This window comes from Artemia sp. Qi Xiang Cuo, chromosome 19 (genome assembly GCF_049724085.1).
Source record: "Artemia sp. Qi Xiang Cuo chromosome 19, ASM4972408v1, whole genome shotgun sequence".
NCBI lineage: Eukaryota > Metazoa > Arthropoda > Branchiopoda > Anostraca > Artemiidae > Artemia > Artemia sp. Qi Xiang Cuo.
Window position 1 is genome coordinate 38,723,211 of NC_142812.1, and position 18,216 is coordinate 38,741,426.

General features: G+C 36.5%; 1 protein-coding gene across 1 annotated transcript in view; it reads left to right on the plus strand.

Annotated features, from left to right (window-relative positions):
- Hdc (histidine decarboxylase) overlaps positions 1-18,216 on the plus strand; it is a 130,830-nt gene that overhangs the window by 57,221 nt on the left and 55,393 nt on the right. The window contains exon 4 of the mRNA XM_089105358.1: positions 7,939-8,052. Within this exon, the coding sequence (XP_088961484.1) occupies positions 7,939-8,052 (114 nt within the window). The remainder of the gene's footprint in view (positions 1-7,938; positions 8,053-18,216) is intronic.

Genomic DNA, 18,216 nt, shown 5'->3' on the forward strand with positions numbered 1-18,216 from the left:
AGAAATACTTTTCAAAGACCATTTCAGAGCAAGTTACTTTCTTAATGACCCTCCTAAACCCATATTCCAACTAGAAGTACTTTTCTTTTTCACCCACAACTAAACTTTACAGCTTTTTGTATACTTCAACATAAATAAATAATTTTAATAGTCAATTTCATAGCAAGTTCAGTTCTTAATTTTCCCTCCTCCAAACCTTTTCCAACATGTATGTCTTGTCTTTTTAACCAACATCTATACTTTGGAGTCTTTTTGATACCACGACACCAAGAACTACTTTTCAATTACCATTTCACAGCAAGTTACTTTCTTAATGTTCCTTCTAAACCTATTTTACAAGTTGAAGTATTTACCTTTTTCACCCACAACTATACTTTACAGCTTTTTGGATACCTCAACACAAAGAAATAATTTTCAAAGACCATTTCAGAGCAAGTTACTTTCTTAATATCCCTCCTAAACCCATTTTCCAACTTGAAGTACTTATCTTTTTCACCCACAACTATACTTTACAGCTTTTTGGATACCTGTAAAGTATAGTTGAAGGTGAAAAAGATAAGTACTTCAAGTTGGAAAATGGGTTTAGGAGGGACATTAAGAAAGTAACTTGCTCTGAAATGGTCTTTGAAAAGTATTTCTTGCTGTTCAGGTATACAAAAAGCTGTAAAGTAGAGTTGAGGGTGAAAAAGATAAGTACTTCAAGTTAGAAAATAGGTTTAGGAGTGACATTAAGAAAGGAAGTTGCTCTGAAATGTCTTTTGAAAAGTATTTTTTTGTTTTAAGGTTTCCAAAAAGCTTCACAGTATAGTTTTGGGTGACAAAGATAAGTACTTTGAGTTTGAAATTGGGTTTAGGAGGGACATTAGGAAAGGAAATTGCTCTGAAATGGTCTTTGAAAAGTATTTCATGGTGTTCAGCTATCCAAAAAGCTGTAAAGTATAGTTGTGGGTGAAAAAGATAAGTACTTCAAGTTGGAAAATGGGTTTAGGAGGGACATTAAGAAAGTAACTTGCTCTGAAGTGGTCTTTGAAAAGTATTTCTTGGTGTTGAGGTATCCAAAAAGCTGTAAAGTATAGTTGTGGTGAAAAAGATAAGTTCTTCAAGTTGGAAAATTGGTTTAGAAGGGACATTAAGAAAGTAACTTGCTCTGAAATGGTCTTTGAAAAGTATTTCTTGGTGTTGAGGTATCCAAAAAGCTGTAAAGTATAGTTGTGGTGAAAAAGATAAGTTCTTCAAAATGGAAAATAGGTTTAGAAGGGACATTAAGAAAGCAACTTGCTCTGAAATGGTCTTTGAAAAGTATTTCTTGGTGTTGAGGTATCCAAAAAGCTGTAAAGTATAGTTGTGGGTGAAAAAGATAAGTACTTCAAGCTTGAAAATGGGATTAGGAGGGAAATTAAGAAAGTAATTTGCTCTGAAATGGTCTTTGAAAACAATTTCTTGGTGTTGAGGTATCCAAAAAGCTGTAAAGTATAGTTGTAGGTGAAAAAGATAAGTACTTCAAGTTGAAAAAAGGGTTTAGGAGGGATATTAAGAAAGTATCTTGCTCTGTAATGGTCTTTGAAAAGTATTTCTTGGTGTTGAGGTAACCAAAAAGCTGTAAATTATAGTTGTGGGTGAAAAAGATAAGTAATTCAAGTTGGAAAATGGGTTTGGGAGGGACATTAAGAAAGTAACTTGCTCTGGAATGGTCTTTGAAAAGTATTTCTTGGTGTTGAGATATCCAAAAAGCTATAAAGTATAGTTGTGGGTGAAAAAGATAAGTACTTTAACTTGTAAAATGGGTTTAGGAGGGACATTAAGAAAGTAACTTGCTCTGAAATGGTCCTTGAAAAGAATTTCTTAGTGTTGAGGCATCAAAAAGGCTGTAACGTATAGTTGTGGGTGAAAAAGAAAATTTTATCAAGTCGTAAAATAGGTTTAGGAGGGACATTAAGAAATTAACTTTCTCTGAAATGGTCTTTGAAAACTACTGCTTGATGTTGAGGCAACAGAAAATCTGTAATGTAGCGTTGTGGATTAAAAAAATATTTACTTCAAGTTGTAAAATGGGTTTAAAAGGGACATTATGAAAGTAACTTGCTCTGAAATGGTCTTTGAAACGTATTTCTTGGTGTTGAGGTAACCAAAAAGCTGTATAGTATAGTTTTGAGTGAAAAAGATAAGTACTTCAAGTTGGAAAATGGGTTTAGGAGAGACATTAAGAATCTAACTTGCTCTGAAATGTCTTTTGAAAAGTATTTCTTGTTTTTGAGGTATTCAAAAAGCTGTACAGTATAATTGTTGGTGAAAAATATAAGTACTTCAAGTCTGAAAATTGGTTTAGGAGGGACATTAAGAAAGTAACTTGCTCTGAAATGGTCTTTGAAAAGTATTTCTTGGTGTTGAGGTATCCAAAATGCTGTAAAGTATAGTTGTGGGTGAAAAAGATAAGTACTTCAACTTGTAAAATGGGTTTAGGAGGGACATTAAGAAAGTAACTTGCTCTGAAATGTTCTTTGAAAAGTATTTTTTGGTGTTGAGGTATCCAAAAAGCTGTAAAGTATAGTTGTGACTGAAAAAGAAAAGTGCTTCATGTTGGAAAATGGGTTTAAGAGGGACATTAAGAAAGTAACTTGCTCTGAAATGGTCTTTGAAAAGTATTTCTTGGTGTTGAGCTATCCAGAAAGCTGTAAAGTATAGTTGTGGGTTAATAAGATATGTAATACAATTTGGAAAATGGGATTAGGAGGGACATTAAGAAAGAAACTTGCTCTGAAATGGTCTTTGAAAAGTATTTCTTGGTGTTGAGGTATCCAAAAAGCTGTAAAGTTTAGTTGTGGATGAAAAAGATAAGTACTTCAACTTGTAAAATGGGTTTAGGAGGGACATTAAGAAAAAAAGTTGCTCTGAAATGGCATTTGAAAAGTATTTCTTGTTGTTGAGGTATCCAAAAAGTTGTAAAGTATAGTTATGGGTGAAAAAGATAAGTACTTCAAATTGTAAAATGGGTTTAGGAGGGATATTGAGAATTTAAGTTGCTCAGAAATGGTCTTTTAAATGTGTTTGCTGGTTGTGATTTACCAGACAAGATATATTGTAATGTGCGTTGGTGACTAAGAGAAGTACCACCTATTGTAAAATGGTCTTACTAGGTATGTAAAGATAGCAACTAGCTATGAAATGGTCTTTGTTAATAGAATATAGTTTTTGATGACTAACAAAATAGTAAAAAGCGCTATGAGGGTGAAAATATTAAGTACTTCAAGTTGGAAAATGGGTTTAGGAGGGACATTAAGAAAGGAACTTGTTCCCGTCAGGACCTCCTGATAGGGTTCTACCGATTATGTAATCAATTTCTCAGATATCCAACTGTCATAGTCGATTACGTCATTCTATGCCCATATATGGACTCCCGTCATGACCTTCTGATAGGGTTCTACTGATTATGTAATCAATTTCTCAGAAATCCATTTGTCCTAGTCGATTACGTCATTCTATGTCCATATATGGACCCCCGTCACGACCTCCTGATATGGTTCTACCGATTATGTAATCAATTTCTCAGAAAATCCATTTGTCCTAGTTGATTACGTCATTCTTGTGTCATGTGTCATGTGTCGTGTCATGTGTCATGTTTCGTGTCATGTGTCGTGTGTCATGTGTCACGTGTCATGTGTCATGTGTCACGTGTCATGTGTCATGTGTCATGTGTCATGTGTTACTCATAACCATCCAAGAAACATCCCTCAAAGTGAAACATCCAAGAAACATCCATAAAAGTGAGAAAATTCCTGTTTTTTCATTCTCACTGACAAAAACCATAAAACAGACATAAAATGATGTTGACATCCATGAATGTGAGAAAATTCATGTTTTTTCATTCTCACTGACAAAAACCATAAAACAGACATAAATTGATGTTGACATCCATGAATGTGAGAAAAATTCTGTTTTTCCATTCTCACTGACAAAAACCATAAAACAGACATAAATTGATGTTGACATCCATGAAAAACATCAAATAAATTTACCAACACACATAACCGTCCAAAAAACAACCATAAAAGTGAGAAAATTCATGTTTTTTCAAGTGTAAAAAATCCTTTTTTTTAATTATCAGTGACAAAAACCATAAAACAGTAATAAATTGATGTTGAAATCCATGAAAAACATCAAATAAATTGACCAACACACATAACCGTCCAAGAAACATCCATCAAAGTGAGAAAAATCCTGTTTTTTCATTCTCAGTGAGAAAAACATAAAACAGACATGAATTGCTGTTGACATCCGAGAAAAACATCAAATAAATTGACCAACACACATAACCGTCAAAGAAACAACCATCAAAGTGAGAAAATTCCTGTTTTTTCAAGTGAGAAAAATTCTGTTTTTCCATTCTCACTGACAAAAACAGACATAAATTGATGTTGACATCCATGAAAAACATCAAATAAATTGACCAACACACATAACCGTCCAAACAACATCCATAAATGTGAGAAAATTCCTGTTTTTCCATTCTCACTGACAAAAACCATCTCCCTAGGGACTCTATGCCCATATATGAACTCCCCCCTGTAGCTCATGAGGCCTTTCTACTAACAACTACCTCTGATAAATATTCAACAAAAGTCCTTCTGTTGACACACAGAGCATGGCGATGGTGGTGGTTATGGTCTTGAGGTCAGTTTTGGGTTTAGGTGCCATTTTTAACATGATGATTGCGATGCTGACGAGACATCAAAAAAGTGGAACCCTTTCTTCTGGATAAATGAATTCAGCTTAGTGAAGACGTCTGAGTCAAAGCCAAAGGCAATGTTCTTTTTGAAAAAATCAAAAGGACAATGCGCAAAGTACTCAACTGATCTCATTTACAACCGTTTTGTTCTGGTGCTAATTAATTTCTTGGACAACACTGCCTTTCCATTTTCAATTGAAGCAAAATATATCAACAATGAGAAAAAAATTTAATATGGCAGTGAAAAAATAAAAAGAAACATTTTTTAATACAGAAATAATAGGAAAAGATGCCAAGTAAGGCGGAAAAATGCCTGGCCCTGCTGCAAGTGCAAGTAAGTGTTAATGTAACCTCCGCCAATACAAAATTCTCACAGAGGCTCATAGTATTTTTAAAAGAAGAATCTGATGCATTTAGCTCTTGAAGATCTGGAGCACCAGTGATGATATTGTACGTAGTTCCAGGGATTTATAGTTCTAGATGCTCAGGTTTCAGTATATACAAGGACGCATTCAGGATTTGTCCAAGGTGGGGTATTTTTAGTGAGTGAGGCGTGAGGGGTTACAAAAACCTTAAAAATGCATCAAAAATTTCTTTGTATGCATTTTTATAACGTTTTTTATGAGTCGAATAAAATTTGGGGGGGGGGGGGGACAAAGCCAATAGCCCCCCTGGATAAAATCCTGGAAATATATTCTTTGTATTCGTCTAAAATTCTTATATTGATCCTTAAAAATAAAATCATCTTGGCCAATATTTGGTCCTTATCTGTTCGTTTACAGGTTGACGTGATCTACAAAACACTTAGAAGTATTGAAGAACTTCTAGTATATCAAAAGTACTTAATAGTATCATTGCTTTCGTCATGATATTTTAAGTAAAATGATGTGTTGTATAACTGTCATTTCATCAAAATCAAAATAATGTACTGTCAATATGGCCAATTCCAGATGTTCAAAAATATTGAACATCTTTTAACATGATTAATTCAAAGAGCTTTTTCCACAAAATATTTCTAAAGATCTCTATTAAACTGAAAATGAGTAGAAATAAAGTAAAACAATCGACCAAGTGTAAAATTACCACAAATCACAATCAATAAATAAATGAAACCATAAACGAACAGAAATTACAGTAATAACCGAGTCAAACTAAAAAAGAACAGAAACTAACATGAGTAGGGCCGACACACCCCATGCCTTCTGAAGACCTGAACATAATTTGCACTTTACTGAAAACAAACTACATATTAAGCATTTTCTTTTTCTTAACTTTAATAAATAAAAAAATATTAAGACTTTGATGAATAAACATCAGTATATGAATATTAAACTGTCATTCAACATTCATTTTTGGTTTTACAATAAATTGCAAATTATATTCTGGTCTTCAGAAGGAGTCTGATGCAAGCCACTTTGGAAATATGGCCGTATTACCCATTCCCGCACAACTTGATTTAGTAGGATTTAGATATTGTATTAATGACACACTCCATGAGCAACTACCGTCATTTCAGATACGGTAATATGCCAATTCCTTCAAGGTTACGTCAAAAATTTAATTATTCTGATTAACTCAAATACTCAAAGCATAGTTTCAAAACCGAGGAAATTCTCTTCCATTCATTTAGATAAAGCTAAAACTCAAAAATAAATATTGCGTGCCAGGGTTTGAGCTTCTGTGTCAACACCTAATTCGAAAGTATAAATTAAACCCTATGACGTATAACATGTTTTAAATATTTACTTTGAGTTTTAATTGTGGACCACCCCGGCATGTGTTGTACAAATCAAAAAACCAAAAATAAAATGGAACAAATTCCAGAATTTCTTTCAAGCTATGCGTGTGTAATAAAAAAAAATTCCATTGAAGAAGTTCTTCTAAGAGAAGTGGGTGTTGAAAAACTGTGAGCAAAAGTTCTTGGTAAGAAATACATATTAACGAGCTTTCATATTCCAATTCCTAAAGATAATTAAGATAGAATCTTAGGTCAGCTTGAATGTTAGATAAAAGGGGAAAATCTGTTTGAGCTGACCCGTTGCTATTGAAATAAAAATTATAAAAAAGCCTTAAGAGACACGGTAAAAGACTGTTTTTTTTTTACCCAATTAGACAGTAGTCTTGGGGGATTTGGGAGGGTGGTGCATTTGTTGTAATATCTGTTCGTTTGAAGTTGACCCTCGTTATTTGTTGTTTGTTTTTTACAGGGGCGATCATATCAAACCACTAATCGTAGAAGATCGGGAGAGGGCTAATTTGATTGGAAATCAAAAGTTCTAGTACCCTTTTTGAGTGATCAAAATATTGGAGGGCAGCTAGCCCCACTCCCACGTTCATTTTTCCCCCAATGTCGCTCAATCAAAATTTTGAGAAAGCCATTTTGCTCTGAAAATCATCAGGTTTTGCCCTCTAAAACGTGACCTCCAGTTCCCCTAGTGCCATTTCCAATTATTTCGTCGTCAAAAATCCTTGAAATTGTGCTTTTGACTCAATGGAGCTTTACCGAGCATGTAAAAGCCGGAAACGCATCAACCCAAGCTCTTCGTACAATGCACCGATTTGAGTGTAATGACGACAGTTCCAAAAGTGCCTATCTAACTTATGTAAGAGGATAACTCGAATTCGCTGCACCTGTTTAGGGCCCTTTTGTCCATAAAAACCAGCTACTTATGTGACGAAATTGAAGCTAGTCAGAAGAGAGCGGTAGCAGTCACAACCAAAGATAGAGTAGTAAATTATGTCCAAACACTGGGAAATCTGAGATTTGAATCATTGCGAGATAGACGTGACAACTTAATAATGTCTTTTGGTAAATCGTTGCTTGCCGCACCTCAACACCACATGATGGTGCAGTGAATGCCCGGACAAGGTCAAAGCTGAAATCAAACCATGTGGAATTCAAGACAAATCGTTATCAAAACTCGTTCGTCCCCTATTTCGTGGAAGTACATCACAAGTCGCAGTGATTAAATATATATATATATATATATATATATATATATATATATATATATATATATATATATATATATATATATATATATATATATATATATATATATATATGTGTGTGTTTTTGCTGTTTTGTTTTTGTAAAGATTACGTAAGATAGCCTTGTGCTACAGTGTATGTCCAAATAAACCTAAGTCAAAGTTTATTGTTGGTCTAACTCCCAAGCATTCAAGGTCAAACTAAGACGCGTAACTTTGTTTCAGGTGACTCATTGGCAAAGTCCTTACATGCACGCTTATTTCCCTGCTCTAAACTCCCCTGCTTCACTTCTTGGAGACATGCTTGCGGATGCTATTGGATGTTTAGGATTCACATGGGTAACAATTTTTTTCTTATTTTTAGTACCAACCCAGAGCAATCTCATTTTACTTCCTTACAAACTTGCCTTTAAACCTGTTTAAATCTCCCTTACACAATCTCCTTTTACCTCCTTAAAAATTCACCTTTAAACTCCTTAAAACCTTCCTTACACAATCTCCTTTTACCTCAAAAAATTATGTACAGTAGTCAAAATTTACCATCTTTGCTCACAAAAAGGGTGTATAGAGCGTCTAATAAGGTAGCTGTCCCGATATTTGAAAATAATAAATATCCTCCAAATATATAAAATATTTATTCAAAACAGTGAAAAAAGATTTTTGCAGCTCAGAGGACCTCTGTTAGGATAGACGTGCTCTGTAAGCACACAACCATGGGTGGCGGAATTTAGTACGAGCGTTATCTTGCCGTCCTATTGCTGAACAATGAGTCCAGTTGCTCAGTTGGCTTAGTAGCTTAGGCACACACTAAATTTTTTATTACTAACAGATTTATAAGCTACAAGTTTTCTTGCGCATTTTGAAATCTTTATGTGGGGGGGGGATAAAATCTTGACTAATCAAGATTTTATCACGAGAGACTAGAACCGCCTCTGCATGCACATAAATTCTCTCCACCTAAAACTACTGCTACATATTTATCAAAGTGTTAAACTGCCCGTGGCTGACAAACTGCTGAACACAGCTGATTATTTCTTTTCCATATTGTAGGATTCGGCAACCTTTCAAGGTGTCCCACATTTTAATTTAATTCTTATAAACACATCTTAGCTTAATCTTGGGTATCCTAACTCCCCTTGTTCTTTTGCAGGCTATTTCGTAAAACTAGTCAAGAGGTGCTGGATGCTTTACAAAAGCTCTCTTTCTAAAAAAAACAGGTCTAGGCATTTCCCCCCCGAAAATTCCCCCATGGAAAATTCTCCCTGCTAGAAACCCCCCCCCCCCAAAGTCTCCCCACGGTAGCCCCCCTGCGGAAAATCCCCCCGGAAAATCCCCCTAGAAAATTAGTAGAGGAGGGGGTCCGACTCCCACGGGGGCTCCTTATATGGGCATAGAATACTGACGGGGGCTCCTTATAAGGGCATAGCCTCCCTAGGGAGAACACGTGGTTAATGGGGTCAATGACCTCTTTTTCCAAGGTCGATTTATTTGATGTTTCTATGTGTAATAGCTCCGGGGCGAAGGTTGCACATGCGCATTGAATTCTAACGGGAACAATGTTATTGATCTAGGACTCGAGGGGAAGTGAATTTCCGAGAACTTGATTGCGTAATCAAAGTGTGTCAACAACAACAACATCGACCTTGAAATTCGCTGAGAGCGTGCACTTACAACAACATCGACCTTGGAACACCTGTGCTGTCGACCTCAATTCACCTATCGTGAATCAATAATTCCCCTTAGAAACAACAAATTAATTTCCCCTTCTTGACAGATCAATCAATCAACGACATCATCTGTCAGACTTTAAAAATTTTCGCCTAGAAACATTTCTCCAGGAATAGATCCAAATCATTAATTTCTTTGCCTCGGAAACAACTCTTTTGGTCGAACTCCAAAAGATATTAATAACCATAGGCCATGGAAACAATTAGGCAAGAAACATCTTAGCGATGAATTATTTTAGCGCTGGAATCAGGGTTCTTATTAATTTGAAATGCGTTAGCGCAGAGATACCAATAACAAAGGAACACGCTGAATTACGTTTAGGGATTATTTGGGCGAAACCGTTTTAGACAGGTTATGGGACTATTTCGGCGAAACAGATAGAGACATTTTAAAAGATGATTTTAGGAAAGGTTTTGGAAGAGGTTTTGAGTGTGGTCGTTATAATACACAAGTTTCATTTGAACAGTGTTGTGAGGTCCTCTAACCCAACCTCAAAGGGTTCCAATCCTCCTACCCCAACCCTGAAGGAAGCCCCCCGGTCCTCAAAGCCCCCCAAACTCCCAAAGGCCCTCCACCGGTCCCCAAAAGTCCCCCAGGCACCCAAAGGCCATCCCCAGGCCCCAAATGTGCCCCCGGCGCCCCACTGGGGGGCCCGCCCCCCCAAAGGCCCATCGAGCTCCCAAAGGACCAACGGGGTCCCAAAGGCCCTCCACCGGTCCCCAAATGTCCCCCAGGCCCCCAAAGGCCCTCCCTATGCCCAAAGGCCCTCCCTGTGCCCCAAAGGGCCATCGGCGCCCCCAAAGGCCCACCCAGACCCCCAAATGCCCTCCCCGGACCCCCAAAGCCCATCCACCGGTCCCCAAGGGACCCCCCGAGCTCCCAAAGGACCACCGACCCTCAAAGGCTCTCCCCGAGCACCCGTCTTTCGTTCATGTGTGTTGTCTGAAACCTATGATTTGGGATGTGTAGTTTGCTACTTCAGGCTTTTCTGAGCTAAGGTTTCCTAGTATTTCCTAGGTGAATGTTGTCTGAAACCAAGAGTTTGGGCTGAGTAGTTTGATATTTCAGGCGTTTATGAGCTAGGTTTCTTAGCCTTTCGTTGGTGTGTGTTGAGTGAAACTTATGATTTGGGATATGTAGTTTGCTATTTTTGACTTTTCTGAGTTGAATTTCTTAGTCTTTCATAGGTGTGTGGTGTCTGAAACCTATGATTTGGGATGTGTAGTTTGCTATTTTCGAATTTTATGAGCTGGATTTCTTAGCCTTTCATAGGTATGCGTTGTCAGAAAATTATGATTTAGGATGTATAGTTTGCTATTTCAGGCTTATCTGAGCCAAGGTTTTCTAGTATTTCGTAGGTGAATGTTGTCTGAAACCAATAGTTTGGGGTGAATAGTTTGCTATTTTTGACTTTTCTGAGCTAGGTTTCTTAGTCTTTCGTTGGTGTGTGTTGACTGAAACCGATGATTTGGGATATGTAGTTTGCTATTTTTGAATTTTCTGAGCTGGATTTCTTAGTCTTTCATAGACATGTGTTCTATGAAACCTATGATTTGGGATGGGTGGATTGCTACTTTTGACTTTTCTGAGCTGGATTTCTTAGCCTTTCATAGGTGTTTGTTGTCTGAAACCTATAGTTTGGGATGACTAGTTTGCTATTTTTGACTTTTCTTAGCTAGGTTTCTTAGCCTTTCATAGGTATGTGTTGTCTGAAACCTATGATTTGGGATATGTAGTTTGCTATTTCAGGCTTTTCTGAGCTAAGGTTTTCTATTCTTTCGTAGGTGAATGTTGTCTGAAGCCAATAGTTTGGGATGTGTAATTTGCTATTTACGACTTTTCATACCCTGATTTCTTAGTCTTTCTTATGTTTGTGGTGTCTGAAACATATTTTTTGGGATTTGTGGGTTTATATTTCAGGCTTTTCTGAGCTGGATTTCTTAGCCTTTCATAGGTGTGTAGTGTCTGAAACCTATGATTTGGGATGTGTAGTTTGCTATTTTCGACTTTTCTGAGCTAGGTTTCTTAGACTTTCATAGGTATGTGTTGTCAGAACATTATGATTTGGGATGTGTAGTTTGCTATTTCAGGCTTTTCTGAGCCATGGTTTTCTAGTATTTCGTAGGTGAATGTTGTCTGAAACCAATAGTTTGGGATGTGTAATTTGCTATTTCCGACTTTTAATAACCGGATTTCTTAGTCTTTCGTAGGTGTGTGGTGTCTGAAACCTATGATTTGGGATGTGTGGGTTGCTATTTCAGGCTTTTCTGAGTTGGATTTCTTAGTCTTTCATAGGTGTGTAGTGTCTGAAACCTATGATTTGGGGTGTGTGGGTTGCTATTTTTTGACTTTTCTGAGCTGGATTTCTTAGCCATTCATAGGTGTTTGTTGACTGAAACCTATGATTTGGGATGGTTAATTTGCTATTTTTGACTTTTCTGAGCTAGATTTCTTAGCCTATCATATGTGTGTCCTTTCATAAAATTATGATTTGGGAGGTGTAGTTTGCTTTTTGGACTTTTCAGAGCTAGGATTCTTAGTCACTCATAGGTGTTTGTTGTCTGAAACTTCGAGTTTGGGATGAGTAGTTGGCTATTTCAGACTTTTCTGAGCTAAGGTTTCTTAGTCTTTCGTTGGTGTGTGTTGACTGAAACCTATGATTTGGGATATGTAAATTACTATTTCGGGCTTTTCTGAGTTGGATTTCTTAGTCTTTCATAGGTGTGTAGTGTCTGAAACCTATGATTTGGGATGTGTAGTTTGCTATTTTCGACTTTTCTGAGCTAGGTTTCTTAGCCTTTCATAGGTATGTGTTGTCAGAACATTATGATTTGGGATGTGTAGTTTGCTATTTCAGGCTTTTTTGAGCTAAGGTTTTCTAGTATTTCGTAGGTGAATGTTGTCTGAAACCAATAGTTTGGGGTGTGTAATTTGCTATTTCTGACTTTTCATAACCGGATTTCTTAGTCTTTTGTAGGTGTGTGGTGTCTGAAACCTATGATTTGGGATGTGTGGGTTGCTATTTCAGACTTTTCTGAGCTGGATTTCTTAGCCATTCGTAGGTGTGTGTTGACTGAAACCTATGATTTGGTATGGGTGGATTGCTACTTTTGACCTTTCTGAGTTGGATTTCTTAGCCTTTAATAGGTGTTTGTTTTCTGAAAGCTATCGTTTGGGATGACTAGTTTGCTATTTTCTAGTTTTCTGAGCTAGTTTTCTTAGCCGTTCATAGGTGAGTGTTGTCTGAAACCTATGATTTGGGATATGTAATTTGCTATTTCCGACTTTTCATAACCGGATTTCTATTAGTCTTTCGTAGGTGTGTGGTTTCTGAAACCTATGATTTGGGGTGTGTGGGTTGCTATTTTTTTTACTTTTCTGAGCTGGATTTCTTAGCCATTCGTAGGTGTGTGTTGACTGAACATTATGATTTGGGATGTGTAGTTTGCTATTTTTGACCTTTCTGAGCTAGGTTTCTTAGCCGTTCATAGGTGAGTGTTGTCTGAAACCTATGTTTTGGGATTTATAATTTGCTATTTCTTAGTTTTCATATCCGGTTTTATTAGTAATTCGTTGGTGTGTGTTGTCTGTTAACCACGTTTTGGGGTTGTGTGGGTTGATTTTTTTTGACTTTTCTGAGCAGGATTTCATAGCCATTCGTAGGTGTGTGTTGACTGAAACCTATGATTTGGGATGGTTAATTTGCTATTTTTGACTTTTCTAAGCTAGATTTCTTAGCCTATCATATGTGTGTCCTTTCAGGAAATTATGATTTGGGAGGTGTAGTTTGCTTTTTGGACTTTTCAGAGCTAGGATTCTTAGTCACTCATAGGTGTTTGTTGTCTGAAACTTCGAGTTTGGGATGAGTAGTTGGCTATTTCAGACTTTTCTGAGCTAAGGTTTCTTAGTATTTCGTAGGTGAATGCTGTCTGAAACTTATGATTTGGGATATGTAAATTACTATTTCGGGCTTTTCTGAGTTGGATTTCTTAGTCTTTCATAGGTGTGTAGTGTCTGAAACCTATGATTTGGGATGTGTAGTTTGCTATTTTCGACTTTTCTGAGCTAGGTTTCTTAGCCTTTCATAGGTATGTGTTGTCAGAACATTATGATTTGGGATGTGTAGTTTGCTATTTCAGGCTTTTCTGAGCTAAGGTTTTCTAGTATTTCGTAGGTGAATGTTGTCTGAAACCAATAGTTTGGGATGTGTAATTTGCTATTTCCGACTTTTCATAACCGGATTTCTTAGTCTTTCGTAGGTGTGTGGTGTCTGAAACCTATGATTTGGGATGTGTGGGTTCCTATTTCAGGCTTTTCTGAGTTGGATTTCTTAGTCTTTCATAGGTGTGTAGTGTCTGAAACCTATGATTTGGGATGAGTGGATTGCTACTTTTGACTTTTCTGAGCTGGATTTCTTAGCCTTTCATAGGTGTTTGTTGTCTGAAACATATAGTTTGGGATGACTAGTTTGCTATTTTTGACTTTTCTGAGCTAGGTTTCTTAGCCGTTCATAGGTGAGTGTTGTCTGAAACCTATGATTTGGGATATGTAATTTGCTATTTCTGACTTTTCATAACCGGATTTCTTAGTCTTTCGTAGGTGTGTGATGTCTGAAACCTATGATTTGGGGGTTTGTGGGTTGATATTTTTTGACTTTTCTGAGCAGGATTTCATAGCCATTCGTAGGTGTGTGGTGTCTGAAACCTATGATTTGGGATGGTTAATTTGCTATTTTTGACTTTTCTAAGCTAGATTTCTTAGCCTTTCATAGGTGTGTCCGTTCAGAAAATTATGATTTGGGAAGCACACAAAAACTTACACATGCACACGAAAACTTACATGCACACAAAAACTTAAATGCACACAAAAACTTACACACACACACACACACACAAAAACTTACACACACACACACACGAAAACTCACACACACACTAAAAAAATTACACAAACAAAAAAAATTACACACACACACACAAACACACAAACAAAAAAATAAACAACCACAAGAAAAAACACAATAACACAAACCCAAAAACAAATACAAAAACACACACACACAAAACTCACACACACACACACGAAAACTTACACACACACGCCAAAACTTACACACACACAAAAACTTACACATGCACACAAAAACTTACACACACACACACACGAAACACACACACACACACACACACACACACACACACACAAACTTACACACATAGCACACGAAAACTTACACATGCACACAAAAACTTACATGCACACAAAAACTTACACACACACACACACACACAAAACTTACACACACGAAAACTCACACAGAGACACACAGAGAGACACACACAGAGAAACACACACAGAGACACACACAGAGAGACACACACACAGAGACACACACACACACACACAAACACAGAGACACACACACACAGACAAACACACAGAGACACACACACAGACACACACAAACAGACACAAACACACAGACACACACACAAAGATACACAGACAAACACACACACACACACAGACACACACACAGACACACACACACAGAGACACACACACAGAGACACACACACAGAGACACACACACAGAGACACAAACACAGAGACACACCCACAGAGACACACACACAGAGACACACATGTTCCTTTATTACCTACGCAATTAGGCTTAAATGAAGATATTTATGCAGAGTTTCAACTAGCTATGGCTAAGTTTGCTAAAGACAAGCTATTTTCTTGTGAAAACACACAAAATCAGAAAAAATGTTCAATGTTCCTTTAGTACCTACACAATTAGACTAAAAATGAAGATATTTATGCAGAGTTTCAACTAGCTATGGCTAAGTTTACTAAAGACAAGCTATTTTCTAGCGAAAACACACAAACTCATAAAATATGTACACTGTTCCTATATTACCTACCCTATTATACATAAATGAAGATATTTATGCAGAGTTTCAACTAGCTATGGCTAAGTTTGCTAAAGACAAGCTATTTTCTTGCGAAAACACACAAAATCAGAAAAAATGATCAATGTTCCTTTAGTACCTACGCAATTAAACTAAAAATGAAGATATTTATGCAGAGTTTCAAATATATATGTCTAAGATATATATAGACAATCTATTTTCTTGTGAAAAAACACAAAATCAGAAAAAATGATCAATGTTCCTTTAGTACCTACGCAATTAGACTAAAAATGAAGATATCTATGCAGAGTTTCAACTAGCTATGGCTAAGTTTGCTAAAGACAAGCTATTTTCTTGCGAAAACACACAAAATCAGAAAAAATGTTCAATGTTACTTTAGTACCTAATCAAGAATACTAAAAATTAATATATATATGAAGAGTTTAAAAAATATATGGATAAGTTTTCTAAAGACAAGCTATTTTCTTGTGAAAACACACAAAATTAGAAAAAATGATCAATGTTCCTTTAGTACCTACTCAATTAGACTAAAAATGAAGATATTTATGCAGAGTTTCAACTAGCTATGGCTAAGTTTGCTAAAGACAAGATATTTTCTTGTGAAAACACACAAAATCAGAAAAAATGTTCAATGTTCCTTTAGTAGCTACACAATTAGACTAAAAATGAATATATTTATGCAGAGTTTCAACTAGCTATGGCTAAGTTATCTAAAGACAAGCTATTTTCTTGCGAGAAAACACAAAATCAGAAAAAAATGTTCAATGTTCCTTTAGTACCTACACAATTAGGCTTAAATGAAGATATTTATGCAGAGTTTCAACTAGCTATGGCTAAGTTTGCTAAAGACAAGCTATTTTCTTGCGAAAAAATACAAAATCAGAAAAAAAAAAGTTCAATGTTCCTCTAGTAACTACGCAATTAGGCTGAAATGAAGATATATATGCAGAGTTTCAACTAGCTATGGCTAAGTTTGCTAAAGACAAGCTATTTTCTTGCGCAAACACACAAAATCAGAAAAAATATTGTTAGGTTAGATTAAGTTAGATTAGGTTAGGTTAGCCTACGTACGCGCGCATATAGGTTAGGTTAGGTTGGATTAAGTTAGGTTAGGTTAGGTTAAGTTAGGTTAGGTTAGATTAAGTTAGGTTAGGTTAAGTTAGGTTAGGATAGGTTAGATTAAGTTAGGTTAGGCTAAGTTAGGTTAGACTAGGTTAGCCTACGTACGCGTGCGTACGTAGGCTAACCTAGCCTAACCTAACTTAGCCTAACCTAACTAATCTAACCTAGCATTAACCTAACTAACTTAATCTAACCTAACCTAACTTAACCTAACCTAACTTAATCAACCTAGCCTAGCATATGCGCGTACGTATGTAACCTAACCTAATCTAACTTAATCTAACCTAACAATATTTTTTTCTGATTTTGTGTGTTTTTGCAAGAAAATAGCTTGTCTTTAGCAAACTTAGCCATAGCTAGTTGAAACTCTGCATATATATCTTCATTTCAGCCTAATTGCGTAGGTACTAGAGGAACATTGAACATTTTTTTTTCTGATTTTGTATGTTTTCACAGGAAAATAGCTTGTCTTTAGCAAACTTAGCCATAGCTAGTTGAAACTCTGCATAAATATCTTCATTTAAGCCTAATTGTGTAGGTACTAAAGGAACATTGAACATTTTTTCTGATTTTGTGTGTTTTCGCAAGAAAATAGCTTGTCTTTAGTAAACTTAGCCATAGCTAGTTGAAACTCTGCATAAATATCTTCATTTTTAGTCTAATTGTGTAGGTACTAAAGGAACATTGAACATTTTTCTGATTTTGTGTGTTTTCGCAAGAAAATAGCTTGTCTTTAGTAACCTTAGCCATAGCTAGTTGAAACTCTGCATAGATATCTTCATTTAAGTCTAATTGCGTGGGTACTAAAGGAACATGTGTGTCTGTGTGTGTGTGTCTCTGTGGGTGTGTCTCTGTGTTTGTGTCTCTGTGTGTGTGTCTCTGTGTGTTTGTCTCTGTGTCTCTGTCTCTGTGTGTGTGTCTCTGTGTGTGTGTGTCTGTGTCTATGTCTCTGTGTCTTTCTCTCTGTCTGTGTGTCTCTGTGTATGTGTCTCTGTGTGTGTGTGTCTCTGTGTGTGTGTCTCTGTGTGTGTCTCTGTGTGTCTGTCTCTGTGTGTGTGTCTCTGTGTCTGTCTCTCTGTGTGTGTGTCTCTGTGTGTGTGTCTCTGTGTGTGTGTCTCTGTGTGTGTGTCTCTGTGTGTGTGTCTGTGTGTGTGTGTCTGTGTGTGTCTCTGTGTGAGTTTTCGTGTGTGTGTGTGTGTGTTAGTTTTTTGTGTGTGTGTGTGTGTAAGTTTTTGTGTGGATGTAAGTTTTCGTGTGCATTTTAGTTTTAGTGTGCATGTGTTTGTTTTTGTGTTTGTGTGTGTGTGTGTTAGTTTGTGTGTATGTGTGTGTGTGTGTAAGTTTTGGCGTGTGTGTGTTAGTTTTAGTGTGTGTGTGTGTGTTAGTTTTAGTGTGCATGTGTAAGTTTTTGTGTGTGTGTAAGTTTTTGCGTGTGTGTGTTAGTTTTGGTGTGTGTATGTGTTAGTTTTGTGTGTGTGTGTGTGTGTGTTTGTTTTTGTGCGTTTGTGTGTGAGTTTTTTTTGTGTTCATGTGTATGTTTTTGTGTGTGTGTGTGTGTGTTTTTTTGTGTGTGTGTGTGTGTAAGTTTTGGCGTGTGTGTTTGAGTTTTCGTGTGTTTGTGTGTGTAAGTTTTGTGTGTGTGTGTGTGTGTGTGTAAGTTTTTGTGTGCATTTAAGTTTTTGTGTGCATGTAAGTTTTCGTGTGCATGTGTAAGTTT